We start from the raw sequence: 14,706 nt of genomic DNA, 5'->3' as shown, positions 1-14,706 counted from the left end.
GGCAGCAGAGGCCAAACATGATCCTCAAAGCAATGCTGCAAATATGGCATCCTTGAGAAGCAGCTGCTGGAAATAGAGTCCTCTGCTAAACACTAGATATTGAAGTACTTTTAGTTCAAGGTGACCATAAAAGACCTAAAACACTTCTTTTTTTATATGAGAAAGTTAGGAAGAAACTTTAGCACTCTGCATACAACATTCTCTCATCGAAAGAGGTATTTCACCGCAGAACAATCTGCTGGTTAGTGTTGAGAAAATAACAAAAGTCCTAAGACACTGTGATCTCATACTTTTAAAGTCTGCAAGGCAGTCTTATAAATGTCTTGAGACTAAAGTACTTTCAATAGGCAGATATGAATAATTGGCATAGGGTGGTTAAAATGACTTGCCCAAAGTCACGAGTCAGTGATGGAGCTGTGGGTGGGGGGACCAAAAAACCCTGCAACCCTGACACCTAATGCCCAGTTTGACTCATTTGATCATAATCGCTTTGTATTGCTATGAAGAAACTGCCTAGATGCTTTAGGAAGGCAGCAGTTAGCAAGTATAGTTAAAGTACAGTCATTGCATAACTGCTCCTTTCTCAGAGAAAAAACAGCATCAAAGTAAAGGCAGATTTTAACCTCAAATGGGAAATGTTTCATGGAAACCTGTCAGAGGACTTAAAAATAAACATCGCATCTGACCCAAAGATAACACTCTCTGATGCAAAGTGACATACCTTTGGAAAAAGTGTATTTCATCTCATTGACTTTCCCCCTTCTTACCTTGTGGGAATTATTTAATCCTATATTGGTGGCTGCTTGTACCTGCCCCACCACTGGTAACTGCTCTGCTGATCTCTGGGAAGGAGGTGGGGGAAGCGGGCGATTAGTTCTATGAGGACGCTGAAGGGTGGCGGCAGCAAAATCAGCTGCGGTGCGTTGTTCACCCATATCCCAGCTGGCTTCCCTGGTGCTCATTTCAGCTGTTGCTGGAGCAGTTGTCACGTAAGCCATGGTGGCTGTGCTGCTATTCTCTTCAGGGGACCCAGAAGGAGGGTAGATTTTGTCCCTAGGCAAATTAGATGGTATAGATTTGTCTGCAAGCTCTGAGGGGGGATGGGGCTTATCCGCACTTGCACCAAGATAAGAAGGGGGTTGATCTCCGCTGAAGAAATGAAGCTGAGACTGGTCCTGATCTGCAAAAGAGACAGTCGGCACGACAGTCTTCCTCGACTGGTCTTCAGGGAAACTTATGTGATCGTCAGACTTAGAGTCTATTAAGGGAATGGAAGTGATTCTGGCCTTTTCTGGGTCCCCAGATGAATAGGTTTGATGGGGCTGACTCCCCAGGAAGTCTGCCTGGTGGAGCTGATCCCCAGATTCAGTTGCACTGGAATGTGTGCGATCCCCAGGAGCTGCTGTGTCTGGCATGAGCTGGTCACAGCTCCCAGATGCACTGTTCTGGAGGTGGAATGGCTCTGCAGGCCTGTCAGGTGGAAAGCAGGCTTTATCTTGAGTAACATGGGAGTAAGAACTAGGCAGCTTATCTTCAGTTGCAGCCACTGCTACATCTCCATAATTTGTATAAGCAGCCTGGGAAGTCCCTGGTCTCTTCAAGGACTGAGTTGAGGCTTGTTGTGCAGACTCAGCTAACGCTAGCGCCAACAGGCGGGCAACATTTTTCGGAGGCGGTGGTGGTGGGATAAGAGAGACTGAACTGACAGGAACGGAATCTTGAGGGGGGTCATGGATAACTGCTCCTGGTGGGAAATTGGGAAAAAAAATGAGAGTGAAAAGGTAGCTTGTGTTATCCTATATGGAAAGCCAAATACTCCCCATTTGATCACTAAAAAATAGGTGCCTTCCATATTTCAAAATGGCAATCCACGATCTTCTATCCCACATGCAAATGTTGTAGAAAACACATCTGGTTCAGAGGAAAACTAAAACAAAGAGTGTTTAAGGATTAACATCTCCTCTTGAATTGCTACAGAGATGGGGGGGAAAAGCAGGTCCCTTATCTGGCTCAGAAAAGAATGCTTAGAAAACAAGCTTCAAGTGCTTGCAGATGGTTAAGAATAGTTTTTACAGTTGATGGTGTAGGCTGGCTGGTTAACTTGTAAGGCTATAATATAGATATTTTATTAGCAGAGAAAACAGAATCAAGAGCTACGAAGCTGTGCAAAAAATTATCCATGAATTCTGACTGTCCAAAGAGACAACGGGACTTTATGAAGCTTGGAAGCAGGACCACTGGCCCTTTGGGGCATTCCTGTTTGACTGATTTTAATTTAGGGCTTTGAACCATCAGCACCACCAAGAAATACATTCTCTTTGATTAAAGGCTAGCTGTGGAGCGAATTCTCTCTTAAAAGGCACAGATGGTACACAGGATTGAAGATCCCTCTTAGCTTAAGGAAAGAATGGAGGAAAACAAATGGTACCTGTCTGAGTCTGTCCAGAAGGTACGGCCTTACTCTGACTGCTTGAGATGGACTGCTCCTCCTTTCTTGGTGATTCTACTTCTGCAGCAGCCACCTGGTCCAGGGGCTGGGCTTCAGACTCGCATCCTTCTCGGGCCTCTCTCTCATTTGTTTTCACCTTTCCTACCTGGGTGGGGGATCTATTTATGACAGCACTTTCGTCACCGCTTCTGTTCCAGGCGGGAGAAGATGCAGTCTGGGCTGCTGTCGTTGAGACTGTAGCAATGACTTCTGACACCCGAGAAGGAAGGGTCACTGAAATTGGCTCAGATATGTTCATGGAAGGTGATTTACTTAATTTCCGTCCAAGCTTTGGAGAGAAAGCATAGACAACCTTTTCAGTAAATGACGATGGCTTAGACGATTTCTCTTCACTTGGGCTCAAGTCCAGGGTAAAGAATGGGCTCAGTTTCTCCTGAAGCGGAGAGACGGGTTCAGAACTTGCAGTGCTTCCTGGAGTCTGAGACTGGCTACCACCTGCTTCCATATCCTTTTTATTGATGCTTGATTTATCCTTGGAGTACCCTAAGGAATCTAAAAAGGAAGCACCACTTTCCAGACATTCTGTGTCAGCCTTAGGAGGACTGCATTGAAATGACATTGGATCAAAATCCAGGCTGGCTACTCCAATGTCCGGTGGGCTCAAATCAACATCCTCAGCTGAATGAGGAGACACCAGAGCTGGAATATGGAGCAGCCCCACTTCCTCCTCACTTTCATTGTCGTGGGGCAGATTGTCATAGGAATTACAGCGGTTCCCCAGCATTTCTCCATTAAAAGAGGCACTCAGTGCATCACTGCTAGATCTGGGTCTTCTGGGTCGGAACAGCTTGGAGTCACCTGGTAAAATGGAAACCAATATCTAAGTATGAATGTCACAGGATCACCATACCACAAGTCAACTATTGAGTGCACATAGGGTGAGAAAATAATAGTTCTCGTTTTCTCTCAAGTTACTGTCTCTTGGGGCACATAGGTGGAACTTCTAAACCAAATGCTAAATAACGAACACATTTGAAATAATCAGAGAGAGAATGTAGTAGTTGATGGTTTCAGTGACAAAAAGGACGCAGAACTCCTAGGTTCTATTAATAGTCCAACACTGACTCCTGTTGTGACTTTAGGCAAGTTTTTAATTTTTATTTGTGTATTTTATCACATATGACTGGTGAGGTAGAATTAATTACTTTAAATAGTACTTTGGATATACATACAGCAGCAAAAGGTTTTTTTTGGATTTTTTGGTAGGGAAAAATCCTCATCACACTGAAATTTTTAAAAACATAAACTTCTCAATTAAAAAGTCTCTACAATCCCATAAAGTATTAACATATATATAAGTAAGGAATTTCTTTCAGATACTTAAAAATAATTTTCCTTTTTTTCCCCCTTAATAAGAATAGGCTTTAAGTTTCTCAGGAAGGGTCCTAAAAAGTGGTTGAGCATTACATAATTTTACGACATTGCTAAACATTCAACTGTTAAAAGTACTCTATCTCAGCAATTGATTACAATTAGAATTGTCATAGTGAAAGGGTACTATAGAGAGGAAGAAACTGTCTTAACATAAATACATTTACTAATACAGTGGCCACTTATAAATACATTCACTAATGCAGTGGCCACTTATAAAATTAATCCCTACTCAAACATTAGTTTCTGTCTAATATCAGCACCTACCCAGCCCACTGCATTGTTTTGTGAAGAATTCTCTTAACTGCAGTGAAATGGAAAATCTTGGAAAACCCCTAAGATGATAAACACCCAACTAAAGTGATATACGAGGATTTCTTCAATCACAAGCCATCGGTCAATGAGGATGTGGCAGTTGGAAGAGTTAAACAGAGATGAGAAAATTGACCAGGACAATGACATCCCAGGGTACTTCAAAAGAGCATGATTTGAACATCAACAACTTAAGGAAAGCACTTGGGAAATGAATGTAGCTTTTGATAACTTTTATAAAAAGGGCCTTCTTTACAATCCTGCTGCACAAGCCAAACAGGAAGTAAAGGATGTCCTATCTGCTATTAGATGGTTTTGTCAAAAAAGTTTATTTCCTTCCAAGTCAGCAGTGAAGTAATGCTTTGTTCATTCTAAAAATTAGTAAACAGTTACAACTATAATCTGCCTTTTACTAAATAGAAGCTAAAACAAACTTATTTTCAAATTTTTAAATTTTGTTTTTCAAGTTACAATCAAACCTTTTTGCACTATATAGCATAAAATTTTGATCCCCATTTTAAGCAGATCCACTTTAAGTTGCCTTCTTCTGGGACTAACTATCCTTAGATAATGAGGACATCCTATAATCAATCTGATCTATGAAATTTAACATCTGGTTAACCCACTTGTAAAACAAAAGTCTACTGGTCTGAATATCAAAACTGCTTAATTTTATACTTTGTAACATTGTGCCCTCATTGTGAAATCTAAAAAAGGAAATACAAATTTTCACTGGGCATTAATAAATATAAATGGTTACCTTATAACATTTCACCAATTTTTATACAATTTGAATAGCAATCATGTCAAAAGTGAAGAAATTAAAAACTGGTACCATATTAAAACTTCAATGGACAACATTAAATAGGTGCTAGTATTCTTAAGAAATGATAGTCTATAGCCTATTTATTAAGCATATATTTATAAAATATTCTCAACTGTTGTATTCTTTTATGAAATATGTTATAGAATAAAATGATCGATGCTTTTAATCTTACCATCAACTGCATGGAGAGAAGTAAGAGACTCTTCACTTTTAGCTGAACGAAGGGTTCCTTCTGCCCTGCCACCTTAAAAATCAAAAACAGAGTGAAATTTTATTCATTGTTATATATGCAGTGTAAGGGAGCAGTGCTTTTTTCTATACATATTTAAACTTCCAAGAGTGATTAGCATATTCAATTTAGTATATTATATAATGTGTTGTTCTCAAATGGTTTCCTATGTGAAAAATCTCTTTTGAAGAATTATAAACTTGAGAATAGAGATGAATTAAAAAATATCTTCCTTTTATATTTCCTAAAGACCAGTATGATGTCATACTGGATTTAGGTGAGCCTTAAATCCAGTGACTGGTGTCTCTTTAAGAAGAAAGGATACAGAGGGACAGAGGAGAATGCCATGAGCAAACTGAGGCAGAGGTCGGAGTGATGCCACGGCAAGCCAAGGAATCCCAGGGGACACCAGAAGATGGAAGAGGCAAGGAAGACTTTTTCCCTGGATCCTTTAGAGGAAACATGGCCCTACTGACACCTTGATTTTAGACTTTCAGCCTCTAGAACTGTGAGAAAATAAACCACCCAATTTGTGGCCATTTGTTATGGCAGTACTAAGAAACCAACAGAGGTATTTTAATTAAACATGTTGAATCTGATTTACATATCTTCATCCTCTTTCATTTCTTGGCAGGGCTCAACACTGTTGACACTTTCTTTTCAAATCCCTCCTCCACTATTTCTAGTGATAGCACTTGTCTTTTGCTCTCTGCCTACCTTTCTAATCATTTCTTCTCATTCTCCCTTCATGACAACACTCACTGCCTTTTCCCATCCTTAAACACTGCTTTTCTCCAGCATTCAGCCCCTAACGTGCCTCTCTCACTCCATAGGCTCTCCTTGGGCCATAAAACCTATCTCTAGTATTTTCACCCTTAGCTGTTGCTGATGACTTCCAAGAATGTATTTCTAGTTATATTAAACACCTTTACTGAATTCTAGACCTATACTACTAATCACCTCTTGGGCATGTCCAATTCTCTATGTCCAAAATAACCACAGTATTTTATTTCTCTCTCTTATTCTTTAATCAAAATCTGAAAAGTATCTTTGATCCCCTTTTTTTTATCATCCTTCGCAATCATTTGGTTACCCAGCACTGTAGATTCTGCTTCCTAAATACCTCTCAATACTATTTCCCACTCCCATTGCTACTGCTTATTCCAGACACTCATTGTTTCTTGCCTGTACAAGGGTAACTGTCTCCTAACTTATTGTCCAGCCTCCAGTCTTATTCTCTTGCCAAATATTCCTTCCACTACTGCTGAAGTCATCTTTCTGAAACCCAAACCTGTTCATGTTACATACTGAAGCCATTCAATAAGCCCCCACAGAATGCAGAACAAAACCAAAACTCTTTGGCAAGCATACGAGGCTGCTAATGATCTGAACCTCTTGTTGTACTATACTACCCAGTCAAATACTTTATAGTTCTCTGTTTCACACACAAGCACACACTTTGCTCCCATTTCCTGAATGGGAAGCCCTACTTATCCTTCAAATTCCAGGTCAAAGTTTATATTTTCTGACCACCAGCTCCTCTCCTCATATGAATTGACACTTTCTACTATAATTATCTTGAACACACCTCTATATCAATAGCTGTGATTCAGCATGAAATTTATTTTCTTACACATATTACTTCCCATATGACTTCCCTTCAAAGTAAGACTTTGAAGGCAGAGGCAGTGCCTTAATTTTCTTACTTTGAAGGCAGGGGCAGTATCTTAATTTTCTATTTGCAGAGGCTGCTATCAAAATATCTAGCACTTGCTTAGTACACAATTGCAAACTAAATGAAGGAGAAATTCATGAACTGAACATTATATTTCTAACATTATCTGAGAAGAAAGTACTATTATCCTTCCTAGATGCAAAAGCTCTTAATATCAGTAGAACATGGGTTTTAAACCCTTTTTAAAAGAGTAGTATTTTTGGCTTCTGGTCAAAGTGCCAGAATAGGTGGATGCTGTGCTTACCCCCTCTCATGATCATGTCAAAATTACACTAAACTGCAGAACGAACATCATTAAGAGTCACTTGAAGTCTAACTGAACAGAAGTCCTTTAACTAAGGGCATATAGAAGAAGCCATGTAGAGACTGGTAGGAGAGGTGGACACATGAAACTGGATGGTCCCACACCCGTGTGTGGTGGTTAAGTATCAGGAGGGATATCTCAGCTGCAGAGTTTCCCCACTGAAGAGCGAGGGGTCCTGGCCCCACACCAGGTTCCCCAACCTGAATTTCCAGTGCCAAGAAGAGAAGTCCCCATAACTTCTGGCTATAAAAACCAGTGGAGATTGTGGCTGAGTGAGATAGAGGACAGCTGGAGTGCCAGGCGTTCCTCTTAAAGGGCTCACACGTGGACTGACTTGCTGATGGACTCACTTGCTCTGAGCTCCAACACTGGGGCAGCAGCTCAAAAGGTACTCAGGGACATACAAGAAGGAACTAAATTGCTTGGCTTCAAGGCAAGGCCTGGAGAGGCAGCTTTCTCCCAGACAGAGGTATTGGCAGAAGCCACTGATTCTCTGTTGAGCCCTTCCACCACCCACTGATGTCCATCCATCAATGGATGAATGGATAAAGAAGAGGGGGTACATATATTCAATGGAATATTACTCAGCCATAATAAAGAATGAAATTTGCCATCTGCAACAACATAGATGGACCTAGAGGGTATTGTGCTGAGTGGAGTAAATCAGGCAGAGAAAGATAAATACCATATGATTTCACTTATATGTGGAATCTAAAGGACAAAATAAACAAAACAGAAACGAAACACATAGATACAGACAACACTCTGATTGATGGATGCCAAATGGGAGGGTGGTGGGGGGATGGGTGAAAAAGAGGAACGAATTAAGAAGTACAAATTGATAGTTACAAAAGTCATGAGGTTGTAAAGTATAGCATAGAGAGTACAGTCAATAGTATTGTAATAACTGTATGGTGTCTGATGGGTACTAGATTTATTGGCGTGATTACTTCATAAGTTATATAAATGTCTAATCACTATGTTGAATACCTGAAACTAATATAATATTGTATGTCAACTGTAATTAAAAAATAAAAAATTATTTTTAAGAAAGTATTTTCAACAACAGTAATAGATTCATTTTACTCAGTAAAATACTCTCATGAATGAGTCATCTAGGAAAAAGATAGCTTCTTTGATTATAAAAGTTATAAACTTGAAAGGCGTTTTGAAACATGATTTTGCCTTTTTATGTATCTGTAAAAATATAGATTAACAAATTTAAACACCACAGCAGTTTTGTTATTACCAACAATATACAAATGATGTTACAAATACATTGTGAATTTTTATCCACATTCACAAAGTATATAATCCATACAGCTCCTCTAAGAAATTAAGTATTGTACATATTTGCATATAATTTATGTATTTGAGGGTAAAGATTTGGTAAAGAAGACAAGTCACATGTAGCAACACAACTGTGGACATATCATACTGAAGCGTGTTATAACAGTACACTGAATACATATCCACAGGAAGGGAAGAACCGCCACGACCGCATGAGAAGAGTGGGCCCACCGTGCAAACTGCCCTGGCAGCAGCGGCATGCAGGGAAGGCGTGGGGGCGCTGACCTTTCAGGGCCACGGCTTTCATCTCTGAAGGCTCACTCTCATTACGTTGCAACTTCCGTTTAGAAACCGATGATGATTTTCCCAAGTTGAAAAAAGAACGCCAGCTGCCCACGGGAGATTTTTTCATTTTATTTTGAGGTCTCCTCCTATGAGAGGGAAAATGATCTGTATCAGGATATTCAAAGGATGATCTTTACTTATGGAAAATGAACAAATGATGGAAAGAACCAAACAGCCAGGAGACGCACAACTGAAACAGTACACATCCACCAACCATACAGCATACTCTATGCAGTGCGGCTAATGCACTGTTTGGATTTTAATATTAGTAACTAGTTTCACAAAAATAATTTATACAGATTTTCATATTTAGGTCTAACCTCACAATCTGGGCAATAAGTGAGAATAAGATATATTTGGGAATAGGAAATAGTAAAACTCCAAAAATAAAACAGAGTTAGAGAAAATGATTTTACATGTGAGTAAGGAGACTTAAGCCAAAACTGAAGAAAAGTACTAAAAATAATAACTAACATATACTGAATACTAGGCACTGTGCTAACTTATATGTAGTTTAACTTATATGTAGCTGAGGAAATTATGACACTAAGAAGTCTAAGAAACTTCCTTAATGTTATAAAACTAGTACATGATGGAGTCGAAGTTGGAAGCCAGGACGATATGTACCACAGTAACTACTCTCATGATTACTACTCTATAGAGATTTTTGAGAAAATTATGGAGCTAAAATATAAATTCAAGAAGCCAAAGACAAACGCAGAATGACAAAGTAGTGCATGTTCTAACTTTTTATTTTTAGGATATTTTTAGTCATGGAAGTGAAAGGAAGTTAAGGAGGTATACTAAAATACGGGAAGAATAAATTCTCAAGTTTTATTAGTACTACCTGATCTAGGTAATTGAAATCCTGATACTCATGTGTAATAGCCAAAGGAGCAAGAGAGATATCAAAATTAACTTACATACATTATAGTCTTCCTACTAAATCTTAGTAAAGATACAGAAACCATGTTATCATTTCTTTAGAGAAACAGAGACTTTCAAAGCTGGAAGGCATATTGAGAGAGTAAATTGCAGTGGTTCTCAAACTTCAGTACAAATCAGAATCACCTGGAAGGCTGGATAAAAGATTGATTGCTAGACACCAACTCCACAGTTTCTGATTTAGTGAATCTAGGTAGGGCCTGAGAATTAGCATTTCTGGTAACTTCCAGGGGTTGAAGGTTCGCACTGTGAGAAGCACTGGTTTATTCTAAACTTAATGTAGAACCAATGTCAAGTTGTTATTCATTTATTACTTTCTGAATAAGCCATTCCAACATAGTTAATTTCTGAACAAATTTCTAGACAATGTATCTCAGAGAGAAAATTGTACCCTATATAGTGGAAGTGTATCATTTTTCCTAACAATCTGCCTTGTGCAATTGACTTTCTTCTTCCTTAAAAAGATAATGATGTTGTAAAGCTTTTCAAGAATCATTTGCATCATTCTCTGTGAAGTATCATCCATAGTCAAATGAACAGGTTTTTCTGAGACTAGCCCCAAATCAATATAGTAATATTAAAATACAAAAGTAAAAGTAAAAGAAAAGAAAAGAACACATAGCCATGACATCACATTTAAGAGGATTTAATGAATTTTACCTTTCAAGTGGGAACTCGATGATGGTATGAAATTTTCCTTGAAGTGCAGCAGGTCCTTCTCCTACTTCAATATATTTATTTTCAGTCACAATTGGAGAAGTGACCTGAGCTTGTGTTCGTGCCTGGGCTTCCTCCAATGTCAGCAGCTTGGCAGATGGAGAGGAAACCAGCAGGGACTTGGGTCTTGATAGAGAAGCTTTGGAAAGAAAGAAAAACAATGAAGAGAGTAAAACTTTTCTGCATGGGGAAAAAATATAAATATGTGTGAGTGTGTGTATACCAATCTATCTATCTGCATGGTTTTAGATTTTCTTCATTAAGCTTTTTAAATGGCAAAAATAATTGGGCTTTATACTAAGTGGGGAATATAAGGGTGATATGCCAGGGTGCTAACAGTGACACATACACACAAGTGTGTCCTGAACTTAGATCATAAAATGGTCTAATGTGTAGTATTCACTAAGTATATACAAAATAATTGTTAAATTGTGCATTTTGGGAACTAGGCATAAATTAGGCGCTTCCTACCAAAGACAAATTTATTAAACTGAGATAAGAAATGCAGGTTTCCATTCCTTTAGAAGGTTAGATGCATGTTCCTGGTAGTAAACAAAATCCATATGAGCCATACCTGCCCCCTCCTGAATGACTGCACTGATTTTCCCACTAAAGAGGACATCTACATGATTGAGGATGAATTCAACAACCACTGACTGGATTCGCACTTCCATGAAAGCCGCTGTTCCACTGAAGCAGGCAGATTCTATCTGTTTTGATCTGTGGGGAAAACAATATTACTATCAGAGAGTCCCAAAGACAGCAGTAGTCTTAAAGGGCATTTTTTTTTTAACGTGTAAATCACAGACTAACCAGAGGAAGAAAACATACTTTCACAGTGCCTTGGCTAAGCCCCAATTGCCTGTTTTGGGGAGATGCTCATAGAAACAACAGATTAGTTTTTCTTGTAAAAATTGTCCTTAAGGAACACTGATGAATTAGACTTTTATTTAAGATGACTGGTTCTATTCGAGTCATAAGTCGAATTCAACTTACCTGAGCAGGTTTGGAGCCCAAACAATTGCTAGGTTTTTTGCATGCATGTTTGTGATGGAACAATAGTCAGCTAGAAGAGACAAGTGTCTCATTAGGAACTCCAGTGTTCTGGAAAAGGAAATACAACACATTAACAAAAAGAAACATTATGTAGCAGTACAGAGCCTAAAAGCTCCAGTAATTAATCAATAAATTTTCAATGGTAAAACAAAAAAAGAACCATAGAAACCCGAGCAAATTTTTGTGCTGCCTATTATGTTTGAATATTATTACTATTACAGGGCAGTGAGAAGAATATTGTGAATTGCATATTCTACATACAATAATTACATCTATGAAATACTGAGAAAAAACGCCTAAGGTAGATGCAGTAAAAAATGAAACCTTCTACAGGACTGGCTCTGAGAAAACAGTCTTAGTTTTTAAAAAAAAAAAATCTTTAGGAATATTTGTTCCTGGCTGTCAGATATCTAGTTTCAAGGACACCAGTGAAGTGAATCCTCCACAAAAGCTAGTTTCTAGACAAATGATATCACAAAGTTATGCTATCCTACTTGCAGCAGACAAGCTAATAGGAAAGGACTTAAACTTTAAATATATAGATATTTCTCAATCTTCTGTATAAAAAAACAAAAATGTTTCACAAGCCTAAAAAGAGTTAAAAGGAAAATTCCAGCAGGCATCAAGGGGGGAGACTATTTGAGCAAATAATGTGCTTTTAAAAAGAAGCCTACTCCAAATCCTAATTATCCTGGTTAATTGTATACATTCTAGTTTTGCTTTATTTAAACAACAAATATATATACAGAGAGACGGGAGGGGAGTGGAGGGAGATAGGTGTAGCTAGATATAAAACAACATATATAAAAAAATTTATTTTTGGAAATAAAGTATGATCAGCTTAAATGTAAGTTAAATCAGATAAATACACAAAGATAGAACCTATCAACTACCACATCTCTCCAAATGTCCCTACCTGAGTATACAGGAATTAAAAACTTAAAGATAATGAATGGGAAATATGTTTAAGACTTTTATTTGAAACAGTCAGAAAGTTGAATTGTGGTCGACATATGAACCTCAAACATTCAGAAGAGCCTAACAAGAATTTGAGAAGAAAAGGAAGATAACAGCTTGAGGCATTGTTCAAGGTGCTTTTACAGAGAATCTCATCGAATTCCCACAATAGCCAGAACAAGCACAGGGTTATCATTCCCCATTTTAAAGAGGAGAAAGCCAAGGTTTGCCCAGGTTACACAGACAAGCAGTGTTAGGTTTCAAATCAGGGTTGGCTTGTCTCTAATATCGCTGCTCATTTAACAGAATCTACTGTAGCTGCTGGATGGCTAAAATAGGAATTCTCTGTCCCTCTTGTACATAGTTAAATAAGGAAAGAAAGACAAAGAGTGAGGTTGGCCTGAAGACAATGTAGAGGTAAGAGGCTTGAGAAATATGTTTAGAAAACAATGTAAAATTTCATTATTTGAAGTGGAGGCAGGTAGATGAAGAAAGGGAAAGATTAAAGTACTTCAGAAATGTATTTTACAAAAAATGCAAATTCAAAGAACCTAAGATTACCATTTTATTCAGATATCTAATTATAAAGATGCTTTTAAAAGCCAATGGAGAATTTTAGTCAAGAGTATCATAAATGAGCATTTTATATCCAGCAGAGTGTAAACTGCATAAACCTTGATGGAGTACAATTTAGAAACTGCCGTATGTTTGGAAGAAAATTTTAGTATCTTTGATTTCTAAGAATTCCACTGTCAAGTGTTTATATTAAAATTCTCCACAAGATTCATTTAAATGGATGGTCCTCATAGTAGTGTTCAAAACTGAGAGAAACCCCCTGACCATATAAATAGATTATAGGTAAATCACATAACATATGGCCCATTCACTTAAAAGAACAGTATTAAAAATTATGTTTTTCAAGAACATTTTAGAAATTAGGAAATGTGAATGTTAAACTCTTTAAAAGTATGGATAAAAAGAAGTATATAAAGTAGGAGATATGCACACAAATTATGTAGAAGCTACACTATAAAAACACATTACATAGCAGGTGATATATGACAAGGGATTATATATAGGTAGAAGATGTGTATAATCAATATATATATAAAACAAGAGGGCATACATGGTAGGTAATATACATTAGGAGATAAAGAGAACATTAAGTTATACATCCTACATATAAATATACATATATCTGGAGGCTATAAAATATATAGTATACTAAATATATAAAATGTATATGCAATATATATTATTGAACATTTACTATGTGCAAAGTTCTGTTCTGAAAATATAGTGACAATACACAATTCATGACCTCAAGAAGCTTGTGTTTTAGAGGAGTTATCTATAAAATAGGTAATATAGTATATATAAGAAACATATAGGATATATGTATGACATATAATATATAGCAGGAGAGATAGGTAATGTTCAGTAGAAAAGATCATATAGATATCAAGGGAACTATATATGTAATTAGTAGGGGAAACAGCTCATATTACTGAGAAATATCTACATATATAATAAAGGAGAACAGATACTATGAAAGGGAAAATATAATTACAGTACATAAACATAATATAGTAGGAAAGCTATATCTATAAATATAGTATATATGTGTATGTGAGATATACACTTATGTTTACGTGTGTGTGTACAGATAAAATACATAATGAAATGAATACAGGGATATATGTAACAGATAACAATGATAATAATGATAATTAACTCATATAAATAGCAGTTATTTAACAGGCCTCATTGTAAGTAGTTTTCCTTTAATATTTATAACAATCCTATGAGAAAAGTACTATTATCTCTATTTTACAAACAATGAAATTGAGCCCAGAGAGGAAAAGGAACTTGTCCAAGGACACAAGGTCATACGGCTAATATGGGCAGTTTGGCTCCAAAGTCCCTACATTACAATGTTTATAATATATAGATATTATATATACTAGGTGATAGAAATACATTACATAGCAAGGGATAAATATACAAGAGATAACACATGGTGGAGATTCATTTATATAAAACACATAGGATATATGTACTTCACCATATATGTGTACATATATAACATGCATGTATATACATGTATATA

General features: G+C 37.2%; 1 protein-coding gene across 3 annotated transcripts in view; it reads right to left on the bottom strand.

Annotated features, from left to right (window-relative positions):
* ARHGAP32 (Rho GTPase activating protein 32) overlaps positions 1-14,706 on the bottom strand; it is a 177,991-nt gene that overhangs the window by 6,702 nt on the left and 156,583 nt on the right. For all 3 annotated transcript variants that reach the window (XM_011380924.2, XM_011380925.2, XM_011380926.2), the window contains 7 exons: positions 11,580-11,687; positions 11,158-11,303; positions 10,527-10,722; positions 8,862-9,007; positions 5,191-5,262; positions 2,429-3,307; positions 768-1,744 (listed from right to left, as the gene is read on the bottom strand). In XM_011380924.2, coding sequence (XP_011379226.1) covers positions 768-1,744; positions 2,429-3,307; positions 5,191-5,262; positions 8,862-9,007; positions 10,527-10,722; positions 11,158-11,303; positions 11,580-11,687 — 2,524 coding nt within the window. The remainder of the gene's footprint in view (positions 1-767; positions 1,745-2,428; positions 3,308-5,190; positions 5,263-8,861; positions 9,008-10,526; positions 10,723-11,157; positions 11,304-11,579; positions 11,688-14,706) is intronic.

The sequence above is a fragment of the Pteropus vampyrus genome, unplaced genomic scaffold, assembly GCF_000151845.1.
Source record: "Pteropus vampyrus isolate Shadow unplaced genomic scaffold, Pvam_2.0 Scaffold416, whole genome shotgun sequence".
Taxonomy (NCBI): Eukaryota; Metazoa; Chordata; class Mammalia; order Chiroptera; family Pteropodidae; genus Pteropus; species Pteropus vampyrus.
The sequence above is the reverse complement of the archived record's forward strand: the minus strand, read 5'-3'. Positions and strand labels throughout refer to the sequence as shown.